The sequence below is a fragment of the Prunus avium genome, chromosome 1, assembly GCF_965620075.1.
Source record: "Prunus avium chromosome 1, drPruAviu1.hap1.1, whole genome shotgun sequence".
Lineage (NCBI taxonomy): Eukaryota > Viridiplantae > Streptophyta > Magnoliopsida > Rosales > Rosaceae > Prunus > Prunus avium.
In genome coordinates this window covers 17756701-17775518 of record NC_142284.1, presented here as the reverse complement: position 1 = coordinate 17775518, position 18818 = coordinate 17756701, and the positions used below count along the sequence as shown (strand labels likewise).

At 40.7% G+C, this 18818-nt stretch overlaps 2 protein-coding genes across 3 annotated transcripts in view; both read right to left on the bottom strand.

The window, feature by feature from the left end:
* Positions 1-8465, bottom strand: part of LOC148297466 (uncharacterized) — a 35275-nt gene extending 26810 nt beyond the window's left edge. Inside the window, exons 1-2 of one of the 2 annotated variants that reach the window (XM_088246017.1) lie at positions 8241-8465; positions 8003-8055 (exon numbers count right to left, since the gene is read on the bottom strand). The gene's annotated coding sequence lies outside the window, so the exon portion shown is untranslated. The remainder of the gene's footprint in view (positions 1-8002; positions 8056-8240) is intronic. The other variant, XM_088246021.1, reaches the window with a different exon arrangement.
* A 6558-nt stretch (positions 8466-15023) lies between these two features.
* LOC110746673 (uncharacterized) lies at positions 15024-16693 on the bottom strand. Its single transcript, XM_088246026.1, has 2 exons — positions 16387-16693; positions 15024-15871 (listed from the first exon to the last, which is right to left on the bottom strand). The coding sequence occupies exon 2, from the start codon at positions 15863-15865 to the stop codon at positions 15164-15166; it is 702 nt and encodes a 233-aa protein (XP_088102152.1). The 5' UTR covers positions 15866-15871; positions 16387-16693; the 3' UTR covers positions 15024-15163.
* Between the last annotated feature and the right edge of the window lie 2125 nt (positions 16694-18818).

Genomic DNA, 18818 nt, shown 5'->3' with positions numbered 1-18818 from the left:
CTTGAGCGTAAGAATGCCGACATCTCTCACAGCTATGACAAGCTTTTGGCTAGATTTCGTGCCTATCATGAGTCTGCTGAAGAATCTAGGTCTGAAGCTACCGTGGATGCGTACAAGTTGGGCTACCTGGACTGCACAAATAGAAAAGATCCATTCTTTGCCATTGGGGATGAAGACATTGAGACGCTTTGTCCTGAGCAGGTTAATGCTGTGGACATGGAAGGGGTTGAAGAGCAGGTGGCTGAAGAGGCAGTAGCCGAAGGAGCAGGAGAGGATGCAGCCGATGAGGCAGTGGCAGACGTCATAGATCAGGCATGTGAAGCTGTTGAGAGCATGGCTGATTAGGTGAACGCCGAAGAGGCTGCAGATCAAGGTTCCCCTACCGGCGCTTTGGAGTAGATGAAGACTCCTTTATTTCTTTTCAGCTTTTGTAGTCTGCTTTTGTTTAGAACAACTGGTCTTGTTTGACCTATCTTCTTTTTTGTTTGAACTCGGCCGGTTGGTCACTTTGCTATGGAAATTTCAGTTATTATTTTTTCGACTTCAATTTGCATATTGACTTGTGAACTGCTTGAGTAATCGGCTAGTGTCTTGGCTGTACATTTCCCCTTAGGATTTTTGCAAAAGCCAGGGTCCCTCTTGAGGGATTCCGGGCATCTTCTGCATTTTTCCGGAGAAAGCTTAGGACGCTTCTGGTCGTCGCCCTGCGTCTCCCTTAGGACACTTTTTATGGGCAACTGTATGACTATCCTGCCTCCCTTAGGAAACGGATAGGAACCTGGATACCTCCCTTAGGAAATTCTTGGCGCACCCTGCGTCTCCCTTAGGACGCTTTTTGTGGGCTGCGTATCCCGAAGGATGCTTCTGATCGTTGCCCTGCGTCTCCCTTAGGACGCTACTTATGGACAACTGTATGACTATCCTGCTCCCCTTAGGAAACGGATAGGAACCTGGATACCTCCCTTAGGAAATTCCTGGCGCACCCTGCAACGCCCTTAGGATGCTGCTTTGCGGGCTGCGTCTCCCGAAGGACGCTTCTGGTCGTCGCCCTGCGTCTCCCTTAGGACGCTTTTTATGGGCAACTGTTTGGCTATCCTGCCCCCCTTAGGAAACGGATAGGAACCTGGATATTTCCCGCAGAAAGCATGGAGACCTCCTTTTAAGAAATTCCTGGCGCACCCTGCGTCTCCCTTAGGACGCTGCTTTGCGGGCTGCGTCTCCCGAAGGACGCTTCTGGTCGTCGCCCTGCGTCTCCCTTAGGACGTTTTTTATGGGCAACTGTATGATTTATCCTGCCTCCCTTAGGAAACAGATAAGAACCTGGATACTTCCCTTAGGAAATTCCTGGCGCACCCTGCGTCTCCCTTAGGACGCTTCTTTGCGGGCTGCGTCTCCCGAAGGACGCTTCTGGTCGTTGCCCTGCGTCTCCCGAAGGACGCTGCTTATGGGCAACTGTCTTTTGTTGTGGCACATTTTGGAATTTGTAGTAGTTTGCTTCTCTTCTTCAGAAATGTGCTGGGTTCAGTCATCTGCTTGTCGATGAATAGTAAGCCATTGTCAGTAACTGGTGATTGTGGGCAGCCAAATCGGCAGATGATGTTTCTCCAGATGAATCGTTCCACGTCAGCTTCTTTAGTAGAGGATAGAGCTTCGGCCTCGATCCATTTAGTAAAGTAATCAGTGGCGACGATCATCATTTCTTTATTAGCTGGTGCCGTTGGCATGGGGCCTACTAAGTCGATGGCCCATTGCATGAAAGGCCACGGACTGTTCTGCGGATGGTAGACTTCGGCAGGCAGGTTAGGAACCGGTTTGTACCGTTGGCAGCGATCACATCTTTTGACATACTCGGTCGAGTCGTGGCGCATTGTAGGCCAGAAATAGCCTATGTTTAGAGCCTTCTGGGCGAGTGACCTGCCCCCAGAGTGGTTGCCACACTCGCCGTCGTGAATTTTGTAGAGGACCTCAAGTGTTTGAGGGTATTTTATGCAGGTGAGATGAGGGCCGGAGTATGATCTACGAATGAGCTTGTCGCCTTGCATGTAGTATCTCGCGGCTTTCTGTTGGACCTTCCTAGCTTCGGACTTATCCGTTGGAAGATTTCCATTCACCAAGTAGTCGATGATGGGGTCTTCATCGATCTGCATTGAGTCGATTAGCTCTATTTCTTCGATGCTTGGCCGGTCAAGGTGTTCTACCGGGATGGAGCGTTTGAACTGGGTGTCCAGCGCTGATCCTAGGCTTGCCAGCGCATCTGCATGGGTGTTCTCTGTCCGTGGAACTTGTTGGATGGTGAAAGTAGGGAATTCCTTCAAAAGTCCTTGGACTTTGTCGAGGTACTGGATCATTCTCGGATGTTTTGCCATGTACTCGCCTGAGGCTTGATTCGTGATCAGCTGGGAGTCTGAGTAGATGGGTAATCTCTTGATCGACAGTTCTTTTGCTAGGCGCAGTCCGGCGAGCAATGCCTCATACTCTGCCTCGTTGTTTGAAGCAGGAAAGCCTAGTGTGATGGCTTGTTCCAATAAAGTTCCATCTGGGGTGATTATGACGACGCCTGCCCCTGCTCCTTTGTGGTTTGACGCTCCGTCTACATGTAACTGCCACATGTCGTTAGGTAGGTTTGAATCGTTGGGGGAGGTATCGTCTGCTTTTTCCTTGACTTTCGTGACCAGCTTCTCTTTTTCGGCTGTTGGAGTAAACTCTACAACAAAATCTGCTAAAGCCTGAGCTTTTATAGCGGTTCTCGGCCGGTAGAGGAGGTCGTATTGACTGAGTTCGATAGCCCATTTCATGAGTCGCTGAGAGGCGTCGGGGCTATGGAGGATCGATCTCAAAGGAAATTCTGACATGACAATTATCCGGTGCGCTTGATAGTAGGGCCTTAGCTTTCTTGCGGAAACTACAAGCGAAAAAATGAGCTTCTCCATTTTCGGATAGCGAGTCTCTGCGTCGAGGAGAGCTTTTGAAGTGTAGAATACCGGATGTTGTGCCCCCAGCTCTTCTCGGATGAGAGCTGAGCTGACGGCTGAGTCGGACACCGCCAGGTAGATGTATAAGTCTTCGCCTGGTATCGGTTTTGAGGGTAGGGGAGGTGTAGTGAGATAGGTTTTCAAGTTTTGAAAAGCTACTTCGCACTCGTCATCCCACTTGTCCTTGTGTCCTTTCTTCAAGGCTTTGAAGAATGGCCTGCACTTGTCGGTAGATCTCGAGAGGAATCGGTTGAGAGCTGCTGCTCTACCCGTTAGACTTTGTATCTCCTTTGTTGTGGCAGGTGACTTCATGTTGAGTACAGCCTTGATTTGATTCGGATGTGCCTCAATTCCTCTTTGGGTGACTAAGTATCCTAGGAATCGGCCAGACGAGACTCCGAATGTGCATTTGCTCGGGTTCAACTTCATGTTGTATTTTCGGAGCAGGCTGAATGCCTCGGCGAGGTTTGTGATGTGGTCTGCTCGCTGGGGAGCTTTGACTAACATGTCGTCTACGTAGACCTCCATAGTTTTACCGATTTGCTCCTTGAAATTTTTTTTTACCAGCCTTTGGTAGATTGCTCCGGCGTTCTTCAGCCCGAAGGGCATGACTTTGTAGCAGTATGTACCTCTTTCGATGATGAAAGAGGTCTTTGCTTTGTCGTTTTCATGCATCATGATTTGATTGTAGCCGGAGTAGGCGTCCATGAAGCTTAGCAGTTGATTGCCGGAAGTTGAATCAACGAGCTGATCAATTTGTGGCAGTGGAAAGTTGTCTTTAGGGCACGCCTTATTGAGGTCGGTGTAGTCGACACACACTCTCCACAGGCCTTTATCTTTCTTTGCTACTAGAACAACGTTCGCCAACCATTCTGCATAGGAGACTTCTTCAATGAAACCAGCAGCTAGGAGCTTGTCGATCTCGGCTTCAATGATGGCAACTCGCTCGGGGGCAAAGTTGCGTCTCTTCTGCGCTACAGGCTTAATTGCTGGGTTGACGTGTAGGCGATGGCAGATGATCTGGGGATCAATGCCTGGCATGTCGGATGGCGACCATGCGAATACGTCTTTGTTGTTTTGGAGGAAGGCTGCAAGCTCTGCCTTTTCCTCCTGGCTTAGGCGCGAGCCGATCTGCGCTTTTCTCTCTGGCTTGTCAGGATCAAGGGGTACTAGCTCGACGTCCTCTTCGGGCTTCCATCCTTCTTCAGGAGAGACCTCCGGACGGATTTCCTCGACTTGGTCCTGATTCTTTGATTGCTATTGGGGAGTAGCTATTCCCTTTCCTTTCTGGTCTGCTCGACTGTCAGGAACGGGATTTGCCTTCTCCTCTGGTTGCTCTACTCCCTTCATATCTGCCTGATTTACAGGGAGGAACTGTGTTTGCTTGCTTCTCTTCAGCCCTTGAGCTGAGCATTTCCTCGCCATTGCCTGATCACTGTTGATCTGACTGATACCGCCCCCAGGGATAGGGTAGCGGATTTTCTGATGTGTGGCGGAGGTGATGGCGTTGATCTTGCTGATCCATGGTCTGCCCAGAATGCCATTGTAGGGCGAGACTTCATCAATGACCATGAATGTTTGCGAGCTGATTACAGGTGGGGAGTAGACGTCGAGATCTATAGTGCCCACGGTAACCGTTGTTGCGCCATTGAAGCCGGTTAGTGACCTAGCTAATTTGTTGATCTTTGTCTCTAAGCCCATCTGCTGGATGACTGCCAATTGTAGGATATTGGCTGCACTGCCCTCGTCTGCATGGATTCGATCGACCATGGCCTGAGCGATTTGAATGCTAATGACAAGAGCGTCGTTGTGTGGCAGATCGAGGCTGACTAGATCTTTCTTTTGGAAGCCGATCACTGGATCGTCTTCCGCCGGTGGGAGACTAGTGGAGATCTGGGAGATGACAGTGGCCTGTTTGATTTTCCTCTTCTTTTCCTTGCTGGTCAGCCCAGACTCTTCGGAATCAGCCAGGATTGTGTTAATCCTTATGACTTTTTGAGGTGGCTCCTTGGCGGCATCGCGGTCCTCGATTCGTTGGATGGCCTGCTTCGCGATGAACTCCGTGCAGTGACCTTCTCCCACGAGTTCTTCTAGGTGCGCTTTCCAAGCAAAGCAATTATTCGTATTGTGCCCGTGCGTCGCATGGAAGGCACAATACTTTCTGGTATCCCTCTTATCCGGATCAACAGCTTCAAGGAGCTTGCTTATGTCTTCACCAAAGAGTACACTTCTTATCCTACATGCCACACAAGCGCCATGCAGAAGCTGGGGGGCATTTGTGGGAGCAAATATTTTCGTCTCCAATCAGAGCACGCCACGTGGAAAAGAAGATTATCCCTTAAATTAATTAATTAAACCATTTATTGGGATAATTAATTAATCAGGATAATATCTTAGTTATATGGTATTATCTCATAATTAATAAAGATAATATCATTAATTGGGATATTATCATGATAAAGGGATATTATCTTATAATTAATGAGATAATATCAATAATCTGGTTATTATCTTATTAAAGGGATAATATCCTAATTATTAGATATTATCTTATAATTAACGAGATAATTCAAATATTATCAAGTCCGACTCGATCTCTACGAAACCCTAGCCCCGAGGCTCCTATAAATAGATGGGTTTATTCATCATTCAAGGTACATCTAAATTCACATCTAAGAACCCGAGAAAATACCCGAAGCTCTCTCTCCCTCTCCACTCTCCACTCTCCATATTTTCTCCACACGGCTCCGACCACCACACACGGCTCCGGCCACCCGGTTCACACCATACAAACTCCGTACCCTTCGCTTAGCTATTGTTTTCCCACAAACACTTGAACTAACTTAGGCATCGGAGGGCCTTTGGCCAACACCCCCCGGGTGTGGTCTATTTACTCCAATCTGTTTTACAGGAATCGAGAAGGAGAGAGAAGGAAGATCGAAGGTTCGAGGATCTAGAAGCGAATATTCTCCCGCGAGATTATTTGCACAAACATTTGGTGCTTTCATTGAGAGCACGAGTTATACTCAACGCGTGCTCAAGGAATCCGTTCCTCCTATTTTCCAATCCACCGAAGCCTTCCAAACAACCATGGTTGGAAGCATGAAGACGAGGGGCAAGACCGCCGCGATTGCAAAATCCGTGACGGCCCAAAGCTACTCCTCCCACGATCCCGCTGTCGACATGGTGGCACCACCACCTTTAGCCGCCATGAACCCGCAACAAACCACCGCGCCACTTGCCGGACCCGCAGCTGGGACCACAGCGCTAGCCGTCGTCATACCATCTCAAGGCCCCGTGGCCGGATCTGGCCACCGTCATAGCACCGCCGCCGAGCATGGGGGAACCTCTCATCAAGGTGGGCTCACTACCACCGCCGACTTTGGCCCAATCTTGGAGCAACTTCATCCATTCCCTCCATTGCCTCCGCGCCCGACGCATGCTCTCGCTCACACCTCTAATGAAGCCCTAGCCCGTGTGCAATTGGGCTCCACGCACTTCTCTCCTCCCGATCCACGAAGTCAAGTAGACCTCAATCTGAGAGTCGACCAGCTAGCTCAGAAAGTTGACCAACTCATCAACCACATAAGCATGGCTCAAAACCTTGGCCTTGGACAACGGGGTGAAGAGAGAAGGATGGACGGACACGCCGACATGCAGTTCGATGGGTACCGAGCAGGTCAAGCAGGAATAGGCAGACAAGGAGATGGACAACAACGTGGTCAGCTTGTCGACATGTCGCAAGCATCCGCGAGCCACACTCAGAGCAGACGAAGTCTCCCATCTAGATTGAATCTAAGGGCCAATGTGCGTGAAAGGCTAGGCCCACAACCTGGCATCCGAGCTCGCCTGGGCCCGCAGGGAAACATTCTGGAAAGGCTAGGCTCTCAGGGAGGTCAACCAGATAACCCTCACAATGAGGACCGTGAAGAAAGGCGCTCCGCTGCTCACTCTCGAAGAACCAATTCTCACCGCCAAGCGGAGAATACCTCGCAAGCGCAGTCTACCAACACGCCGCCAAGGCAGCGCAGCCGAGAAGGTCAACCCTCGCAAACCAACGAGGAAGTCAGTCAGCGTCGTCCAAATCGCCGAGGTCGCCCACGTGACCGACTAACCATGCGTGTGGAAGACGTTGAGAAGCTTGTAAATAACCGACTTCGAGACTTAAAGATTGGCGGAAATTTCGAAGATACACTACGCATGGAAGTAGACCGAGCAAATTCCTCACCTTTCACTGCCGAAATCGAGCAGGCTACTCCTCCGAAACGATTCTCAACGCCCTCTTTCACCTGCTTCAAAGGGGATTCCGATCCCGAAAGCCATCTGAAGCATTTCAAGAGCCTTATGATTCTCTACAAAGCCGAAGACGCGCTAATGTGCAAGGTGTTTGCAATGACTTTGCGAGGAAGAGAGAGAAGGAAGATCGAAGGTTGAAGGATCTAGAAGCGAATATTCTCCCGCGAGATTATTTGCACAAACATTAACCACAATTTTTCTAATTTTTTTAGATTTCTCTAGTTATTAAGTGGATATTTTTAGTGGCTTGCAAAAGTCTTAAAAGATAAAAGCGTACAACAATTATTCTAGAAGATTATCCGTATTAAGAAAAGATAAGGAAGATTCATTATTATACCTAATATAGGGGCCTAAATTATAAAAATACCATATATGAAATAGATTTTAGAAACACACCCAAAACCCATTTACAACATAACAAAGAGACTTTTAACTTCTTATAAATTACAAAACTGCAATCAATTTCTTAAAACAAGTCCAACCTCAAAACCTCATAAAAAAAACTCAAAATACTCAATAGCAAGGTATTAAATATGGATATTATCGCCGATAATATCGTTTTTTTTTAAGGTGGAGATATTTTAACACATATCCACTTGATTATCGTCAATATATCGATATTTTTGTCGATATTATGGCGATAATATCGGGGACGATAATTTCCTTTAAGTTCATGTAATATTTGGGCAATATATCGTGATATTATCGATAATATCGCGATATGAAACTCATACCTTGAATAAACCTGAGGCAAGCAAACACGAGTTGACGAAGATCTTACAAGAACCTGTAGAAGAGAGATTATGATCAGTTTACCGAATTAGAATGAACAGACAGCGAATCTGGAGCTCCAATTGGATTGCGAGAGAAAGACAAGAAGAGAAAATGAAAATCGAGCCCTAATTCTTCATTTTCTTTTCTTTTCCTTGGGTTTCTCGGACACCAAACGGATTTAATAGCGTCGAGGCTTACAGAGAGCGAGCGAGAGCGAGAGAGAGAAACTGCGAGACTGATGCAGAAGAAAGAACAGACGAAGATGAAAGAAAGAAAAAGGAAGAGAGGAAGATGAATAGAGAGAGAGAGAGAGAGAGAGAGAGAGAGAGAGAGGAGATGATAAACAATCGGGAAGAAAGAGAGAGAAGAAATAGAATAAAAAAAGGGGAGAGGAGGAAATAGAATAAAGATGAACAAGCAGTTGTCCGCTAAAATGCGCAAATAGTAAAGTTAATAGGGCTCAATTCAATTCTATTGGTTAGACAACATCACCACTTTTTTTTTTCTTTTTTTCTTTTTTTATAAAAAAAATAATGAAATAGGTGGACAAAAACCCAAAGACAACATCAAAGTATTAAATATCGATATTATCGGCGTTATGTATCAAGTGTAATATGTTGTAGTAAATTATTATAACTAAAAAAATTATGGTGTGTTTAATTTTCTTTCACTAATAACTACATATTTTCTAGGACAAACTACAGTAAACCCCCCAACCTATAGGGTCATTTACGATTTCATACCCAATTTTGAGGACATTTACGAGTACATATACAACGTCGCGGAAAACCTACAAATTGCCCCCTATGTTAGCCAAACTATTAGTGAGTTTGTTAAATACTTATGTGTCAAAAGTGGGACCCCTTTTTTTGATGATGTGGACTTACACGTGGACAAGTAAATAATAAAAAATTCTGCATATGTTAAAAAAAAAATTTTAATCATATTAAAATCATTAAAAAAATGAAAAAAAAAAAAAAAATTTCTCATCTCTCTTCTCCAATCCAGCCAACCTCTCTCCCTCCCGACTCAACCCCATCTCTCAGCCACCCAGCCACCTCCCTTCAGACGATGAAGACGAATTGGAGGGGAAAATTTGCAGACCAATGTCTGCCACCTCCTCCCCTCACTCTTGTTCTCTCTCTCTCTCTCTCTCTCTCTCTCTCCCCTTCAAGTCTTACCCAGATTCCCAAATTTAGTCACATTTGAAACATCAAAGTTCATCACCGACACCGACCTCGCATTCTTGGCCCAAACATCCCCCAAAATCGAGGTTTTCAACCTCAGTCTTAAAACCCCATGTAAAATTTCATACCAATTTGATAAGTATTGATCTTTCATGCCAATTGGGTCTGCAAATTCGATTAGCATTTTGAGTTTGCAAGGTTGTTCATTGATTACAGATCGTGGATTGGGGTTTTTGGCAAATGGGTCTTCCTCAAAAACCATGAAAAGTTTGAATCTTGCAGAGTGTGATGAGGTGAAATGGTGAGATCCATATCGAAACCCCAACCCAGCCATAGCTTCCCTGTGAGATCCATTCAACCAATCTAACAAATAAAAATGAACATTGATATGAAGAAAAATGGATCTAAAACTGATTTTTGCTTTTTCAATTGGGTTTGTGTTGATGCAGCGTTTGTCTGCTCAACCTTCAATGCTATCCAATGTTAATCTTCTTCAACACGATTTTTCCTTTTCATTCTATGGTGAACCAAAGAGAGAGTCAAGATCAAAAAAATAGAGAGAGAGAATAAGGTGGGGTTGTTAGAGTACCTTCTTGGCTTTCAACGGCAGATCGAGAATGATGGCTACATATCAGAATTAGAGAGGGGGACTGGGTTTAGGTAAGAAGATCAGTTTGTTGGTTGTGGGAATTGTTTTAATCATTTTAAAAGGTAAAGGGAGGAGGAGGGATGGTGGCTGGGGATGAAAGCAGGGGACAGAGACGGAAAGGGGATGGGAAGGGGTGGCTGAGGTCGTGATGGGGTTGGCTGGGTGTGGAAGAGACTGCGAGGGATTTTTTTGTTTTGAATTTTGAATTTTTATTTATTTAATATAATTTATCCTTTTCTAATATTTGAAAAAACAAAAGAATTGTTTATCATATATTTTGTCCACTTGTAAGTCCACGTCATTAAAAAATGGAACTCACATTCGCCACGTCAGCATTTAACAGATTCACTAATGGTTTGGCAGTCAGAGGGGGCAAATTGTAGGTTTTCTGCGACGTTGAGTATGTACTCGTAAATGTCCCCAAAATCGGGTATGGAATCGTAAATGACCCTATAGGTTGGGGGTTTTATTGTGGTTTGTCCTATTTTCTAAAGTCACAGTGTTTTTCTAAAGCCACCATGCCATGCATTTCCTTCTAATTTTTTGTAAAAAAATAATAGACAATTGACTAAGTAAACATCCTCTAAAGTTTCAATAAAAATTTCCAAATTTTTCTCACAATTTCCTTGATTTTTATCGATATCGATATTTCCATCGATATATCCGTGTTTTTGGACCACCGATATTTTCGAAACTCTCGATATTTTAGACCTTGCTCAATTGGGCATCAAAGTAATTTAATAATCAAAATTAAATTCAATAGGACTAGCTGTCATTTTTTGGGTATTTTTGGGTTTGTTTATAGAAATTAAATGATGTAGAGTTTATTTATATTATTAGTGCTAAGAATAGGTATATGACTAAATATCTCAAAAGGTAATTGCATCTTAAATACATATATACACAAAACATGTTTGATGATTTGAACTGAATTGGATTATGTGATAGAATTAGATTGCATTGGATTATATTGGATTGGAGAGAATAATACTCTCACATGATGTTCTACACATGATTAAGCAGTTAGATGAATTGAAATGTACTATTACACGCCCTAGTAGAATTACACATAATCCAATCAACCCTATGGTAGAATTCATAATCCTACTACATTTAAGCCTAGTAGGATCAGACATTATCTGTCATATTGATTTTAGGTCACCAAACACTTGACTAGAATTATGAATCTTATTCAACTATATAATCCAGTTTTTCAAACGGGTATAGTCATAGAAGAACGAATGTCCCAACATACCCATATGGTCAAGAAGAGCATTATTACATAAAAAAGAGGCCAACAAGCCTGGGTCATTGATGGGAATTATGTTTTAAGTAGGCTTAATCGGAGTGGTACCCTCAACCTTCATTATGGTGCTGATTGCTGAATATGGTGCCTCAGTTCAACTGATGAAAATTCCATCAGAGTCAAATGAATGAAACTAATAAATAAATAATGAATGGCAATAACAACGGCTTTTAATTTACCCACAATCCAACAAGAAGATGACCTACCCTGTTTCACAGAGTGTACGTACTATATGCCCAGTTAGCTCCTAACACAAAGAGCTCCTTTGTTTTATTTTTAGCCAGTCCATTGTTCATATTTATATATTTTATAAATATATAAATATGAACAATTTTATATAAACTTCTGGAGTTCCATTTGATCTGTACACTAGCGCCAACATATTCCTGGCTGGTCACTTGCAAAAATTTTATATTGAATGTCGTGACCACCACCTTGGCCGTCTCCATGTTTTATCCTGTGTCTTCACATCACATGTCAATCCACGACCCTGATGACAATCCTTGTGTGCTTCGTCATTTGGTGCTCTATTGACAATGGAGGTCTCTGTTTATTCAATTAGGGTCATTTTCTATTATTATTATGCGGCTTGAATTTGAGACCCCTTTTATTGTTGGAAAGAATACAACTACACCTTAAGGGCATATTTACTAACCATGAATCAGAGTGATTTAGGGTTGATTTTCAGACAGATTAGATCAGAATAAGCGGATTCCAATTCCATTCCAAAAAAATTCGGAATGAAAATTCTTTTTTAATTATGTTCCAAAAATTTAAGAATTTCAACATACATTCAAATTAGAAACTTATATATTTCGGAATTCTTTTGGAAAATTTCATAAAATCATTGGAAGTTTTAAACATGTCTAACGATTTGAACGGTTAAAGTTGGCTCAAAATTAAAAAATCATATGGAAAAGCTCAAAAAACTATTATATGATATAATTTATATGTCGTTATCCTTTATGAAATAGCTAGTCTGTCTAAGTCTATTTTGGTCATTAAGTCATATCAAATTCAACATGAAACTAGTCCAACTTGAACCCCTAATATATTTCAGAATTTAGAAATGTTTGATTACTAAAATGCCCTTGAAGAAAGTATAGTTTATTTTATTTTTCAAAACCTACTGAAATGCCCTTAATATTCTATAAAAATATTTTCTATACTTATGATATGTACTGAAATGCCATTGTATTGGTGGGCTCTACCTCTATTAGAGAGGTGGTATGAATGTGGTATGAAAAATGTGGTAAGCCTAATATTACCCATAGAAAAAACGAAAATTTTCCACCCACATAAAATACCTTTTGAGTCTTGAGCTTGACTACACTAATCCAAGTTGATTATTATCAGGACTTTTTTTTATTTGTTATTTCCATTTTTATCCTCACCTTCTCCACACAAGCTTTCAACTGGGTTTCAACTGTTTTTAAAGATATCCATCCTCTCTTAGAAACACACCTTCAAAACATAAGAACCCTACAGAGAGTAGAAGGCGTTCTTTTGAGCTTTCATCAATGGCAGGTATGCACTAGTACTATTATGATTAATATTTTTATTTGATTCAAATGAAGTTCCATTTATTGAAAGATTTCTTTTAACAGATTTTGGAGCATTTGCCCGAAGTCCACTTATTTGAACATCCTTTCCATTTTTTTCTTAACATATATATAAGATTGGAATCGAGATCAAGCTGAAGAACCGCTCAAGGAGGGGAGGGCAAGAACCCGCCGCGGCGCACAACGCACGAGCTTCAACAATACTGAGAATAGAATCTTCTCAGAAGCTAGCACAGAGTCTGGGATATCCAGATTCGGGGATGGAGATTCGGGTGCAAACTTCAACAATGATGACAATTTAATTGTTTCAGTCGGAAGCACTAGTTGTGGGATTACCTGCTTTGGCAACATGAACTACAAAAAGTCGACCATCTTATTTCTTCTTGTTCTTGTTCTTCTTCTTTTACTCCTTCTATATAATTTTAAGGGGAGTAAGCAAAACTAAATAAGATGAAGCAAGCGGCTCGAGTGAAAAAGAAGGCACGACCAGGAAGAAAAAAAGAGTGAGAAAGAATAGAGAGGCTTGGTTTGGAGTTTCCTTTCTCTCTGAATCTGATCTTATTTCTCTTATATTTCTGTATTTCTTCTTCTTCTTCTTCTACATGTCATAAGTATATTGTTAATGCTGAGTAAGAATTATGTCTTCTTGTCCACAAGTACTATTTTGTGTCATGTCAATGAAGAACCATGGTTTTGAGCAACCAAGCACAGATAAAGGTTTTTATTAAGTGTGTTCAAATAGCATTATTGTGAAACACATCATTAATTCGTGTAAGAAAATCTGTAGTGTAATTATAAAAGGAAAAGGTGTAGGCATGTTACGGTACCTTACCTGCATTGCTTGAATAGAAACCCAATCAAGGAAAGTGGATAAAACACAAATTGTAGTCATCATATGCGCATTTTCGTTCGATTAATGATTGATATCTTGAAATGTATAGGAATCACATGTATATTTCCATATTGATATCTTGAAAGTCATTTCTAGTACCATAATAAAACAAAAAAGAAAGTTGCGAATCTTTGCAAAGAATTCTTGTTCATTCTAAGAAATATATCTCATATAGTACCGACATGTTAACTAACCTAAAAAGAAATTGAAGAGTCAAAATAATATGCCAAATTAAAAAAACTAAAATAAAAATTCAGTTAAAAGAAGAAAAAAAAAAAAAAGGGTCCCAAGCATCACGGGCCTATTTGCTTTTTTTGCACGAGGAGAGTGTGAATCTTTGGACTTTAAGTAGGAGAGAGAGTGCTGGGGTAAGGAGTTTTCATGGGTACGTAAATAGTTTACTGGTTGGTAAATGGAGACTGGTTGGTAAATGTAATGATGACAATATTCAAATACATTAACTTGGACCTTATTTTTTTGGTTGGCCGTGGAGTCAAAAGAGTTTATGGCTTGCTTTGGGCACTTGGGTACTTATGATATCTTAGGGATCAATGGAATTTCTCTCCTAATCTCCTCAAACCAAATCAAAATTGTACGGAAACCATCAGGTTTAAACACACATGAACCAAAGTTATTCCACCGACCTTGAGAACGTAATAGCGTGAGCAGGAAGCTCAGTATAGTCAGCCAACCTTGAGAATTTGCCATCAACAAACTCTCTAGATAACTTTATAAACTAAATCGACATATAGGAGCTCCTTTAGCCTATTAGACAATCATATCATAATCCCTAAGCACCGGGACCAATATTCTAGTGCTGGAGTATGAGAGGTTGGGATGTGGGGGCGGGGACATGCATTTTAACACAAATTGACCGTCGCACGCATCACCCATTAGACAAGCAACCAGTGACGGAACCAGAAACTTTGACAGGGGAGGCACCTCAAATATTAAAAAATATTTTTCTTACGGTGACATTTGAACTAATTTTTTACTTGATACAAAATTCCAAAATTTAATTATTATACTTTATTATTTTACACTCACAAAAAATGTCCACTTTGCATGACTTCAATTCTAGTAGTGGAATATAAAAATCTCCACTTGATCGTCTTATGGCATATGTTACTAATGAGCAATTTTCTTAACATGAATTTATAATTATATTTTCAATGCTTTTAATGAAATTTTATTTTATATCCTAATTAAAACATGAAAGTCCATTTTGTTTTTCAGAATCATCAGGGTTGGAAGAATCCCTAGCTAATATTCCGATTATTTTTTGGTGACTGATCCCAAATATTCCTTGTATACAAACAAAGTAATTAAAAGACAAAATCACATCCGCAGCATGTCAAAAACAGAATATACAATGAGACCTGTGGTGGAGAATAGAAAGTTTTGCTCATGTACGCCGTCTAATAGGTTTTACAATAACTACAAAGAGTTTATACAAATGCGGAGGAGTCCAATGGCATCAAATTCTCATATGGTATATCCACACATGGCTAAAGAAATTCAGGAATTAATATGATAAGCCCAAAAATTGCAATAATCCACTTATAATACTCCCGCAGTTGTATTTGATGTTGCCAAAGCCTTGTATCCCAACTACTCGGGAATTAACTGCTATAATAGTATTTCCCTTAATGTTGTGACTGATACCTTTGTGTTTCAAGAAGCCAGCTTGACCTCGGGCGGCATTGATGTAGACGTTGTGAAAGTTGAACATGCCAACATTTGAGGATCCATTGCTTGCTGTAATTTCATTTATGAGAACATTGGCTTGGCTCCTGCTCGAGCCCCCTGCTGCTTTGCCCCCTGCTGCTTTGCCGTGATCTTTAGTACGAGTAGTCTTGCAGTTGTAGTAGACGTTGCCAAAGTTTTCAAACCCAACTTTTGTGGATCCCTTATCTGCAGTAATTTTATTACCACGAATGTTGTGACAGATATCTTCGAACTCACGCCTACCATGCCCTCGGCCGCCATTGCTGAAGTCGACAACTAAGTTGTGAAAGCTGAATTTCCCAACATTCGACTCTCCATTTAGTGCGGTAATTGTTTTTTCATAAATCTTGTGACCTTCACCACCTTGGCCTTGGGCGGCGTTGCTCCAGTTGACATCTGAGTTGGGATGCTCAAAAATCCCAACATTAGCTGCGTGATCGGGGTTTATAATTCTATTACCTGTGCCACTATATCTGTTGCTGGTGTCTTCTTCTTCCATTGCTGGCTGGAAGAAGAACAGGTACACAAACAAGATAAATTTTAATCATAATTCTATTTAAATTTTAAAAGATCAGAAACGATATTCGGATAACAAAAATCCTACAAAGCAGGAATCAGATTCAACAAGGACTAACAGAAGTCTTATGACTTGGACTAACAAATTCATGGACAAACCAATCATTCAAAAATAAAAAATAAAAACCATGAGTAACTGAGCGGAAATCTTCCAAATTTGAAGAATTATCAAACCGAGACAAAATTTTACTTACAATTTAATTAATTAACAAGAATAAAATTGACATCTTCAAGCAATTTTTTTACAAAATCTTGTTCTCTCACCTTCTCTTTTGGATGATCTGCTTCTAAATACCCAACACTAAATTTATTCAATGAAGACCCAAGACCTAAATTTGTTCATTGTACACCAAGCCCCTAAGTTGATAAGGTGGAACCCATAATAAAGCAGAAATTTTTTAAAAAAAAATTAAAGAAAAATTAAGAAAAATTGGAAAGGCTTACCAACTGTGTGTTCTGGGTCTGTAGTTTCGATTCAAAGAAGTCAATTACAACTCAGCCAAACAAAACAGGCCTAAACTTCGAACCACGTATGTAATCTGAAAGAATCTACTCAAAACAGGCTGATGTTAGTATTGTTCTCTCACCCTCTCTTTAGATGCTGTGCTTCTAAATCCCCAAACCCTAAACAATTTCAGTGGTCACCGAAGCCCTAAATTTGTACGAAGTACACCGAAACCTTAAGTTTACAGTGGAAGCAATTATAAAATATAGAATAATGATTGAATATATATGGGCTGCTATGTCGGCAGCTTGATTTGGAAAAGTTGGTTTGACTTTTCCAAAGTTGTTTTTAGCCATAGTTTTTCTAATTTTGTTAGATTTCTCTAGTTAGTACATGGATATTTTTAGTGGCTTGCAAAAGTCTTGAAAGATAAAAGCGTGTTCAAGTGGTAGGCAACGGCCCATCACAATCATTGCCGGCAATTCTTCTCAGAAGATTATAATCTTCCATATTAAGAAAAGATAAGGGAGATTTATTATTATATCCAATACAGGGGCCTAAATTATAAAAACATCTTATATGAAATGGACTTCAGAAATGCATCCAAAATTCATTCACAACATAACAATAGCTGGGGTCACATGCTTCACCAAAAAAAATTGGACAGAAATGTTTACTCAATGGTTAGAGTTGTTAGAGTTGTTAGGTTAGACTGGTGGTTAGCTTAGCTATCAGTTGTTTGCACAGTTACTTACTCATTAAGCAAAGAGACTGAGTATATATATATATATACACAGTTAGTCAGAAATATATACTAAAACATCATTCAGCTTCTCCTCTATTCTTTAGAAACTTCTATCAAACTCTCTTCTTTCTCTGTCTTCATTACCATGGTTAGCAAGAAACACCCCTGAAACAAAAAAAACACCAACGGCTGAGCAAATTTTGTTATTCATACTTTAGTAGATGGGTATTTTAGTAAATACAGAATATAATAAAAACCAAAACTAAACAGCAACCCACAAAAGTCGGCCTTATTATCGTAAGAAATGAGATAAAATAAAAATAAAAAAGCAACCTAAAAAACTTGGCCTCATCTTGTAAAAGAAGCAGTTCCTTTCAGTTTTCACCCACTTTTCTTCGCACCCCATTAACGTGACTCAATGAAACATGAGTTGCTTTACGTTGCTCCATTAGAAATTTCTTGTCCGAGAAAGAGAGAAATGGTCTACGTAGTAGAAGAAAGAAATAGCAAAGTGGTACCTCCTCAACTATCCTCCTAGCGAAAGCCAATTTGTTGCCAAAGGTCTCACCTTTGACCCCAAAGCGTCACTCTTTTTTCTCATTTCTTTCGCTTTATTTTTTTCTCCTAATTTTGTTTCACTCTTTTTGAAGGCGGTACCGAACAAGGACGTATTGTACGAGGAGGCTGGATCAGAGGCATTCCCACTGTATAAAAAATACAAATTTATAAAAAATCCCAATTACGCTTCTTTTATTTTTTGAAATAGAAACAAGGTTTGCATCTTTTGGTTTTAGACGTAGCTTATTTAGTTAAATATATGGCTACTGGTGGAATGGATTTAGCCAAATATTCCTAGAATTGTTGTAAACAGTCAGTTAAAGTGGAGGATTGTTGTATGAAATTTGGTAAATTAGCTTCCCAATTTCTTAGTTTCCATTTAATTTGGTAATTGTTTTTGTGTGATATATTTCTCTTAGGGCGTGTCAAATTTAATGGTAAAATTGCAAATAAACCATCCATTACACGACATAATGCTATTGTTTTGATTGAGTATTTTAGTATTCTTCATATTAAGTTTTTTAGTTGTCTTAGGCTCTGATTTCCTTTTCTTTTTCTTTTTCTTTAAAAAAAAATTGCTTTATTAGGAGGCTTTGATGTACAAGCAGACCTATGCAATTAGGCTGTGATGTAACGAGATTGGCTTTAAAAATAAAGACATGCAATTAACTGTATCTGTATCAGAAAATATGTTACCCTGAATATTTATTCTTAAGTAGATCAATTTTTTTTTGTATTATTATGGTTTTTTCTTTAATCACAGTGGTTACTATTCTCAACAGAGGTACAATACTTGAAGGTCCTTCCAGAATAAGTAGATAAAGCTAGTGTGGGAGCATATATCTTGGCGCTCCAATTGCAAGGCACCATGTGGACAAATAGGTTATCTTCTAGATCAATAATCAGGCCTGTTGAACAAAAAAAATTCAAACATGGGTTTGGATAAGCCCCACAACATAGGGTGGGTCTGGTCCACACACTATGCTTGTTTTCAAAACAAGTTTGAAACACCCAGGAAGTCAAATTATTCCTAATCTTATGCCTAGAGAAAAGGAAGGGATCATGATTTAATAAATAAGGGAAAATGATAATATGATAAAGGGGAGGAGGAATCCAATTTGAATGAGA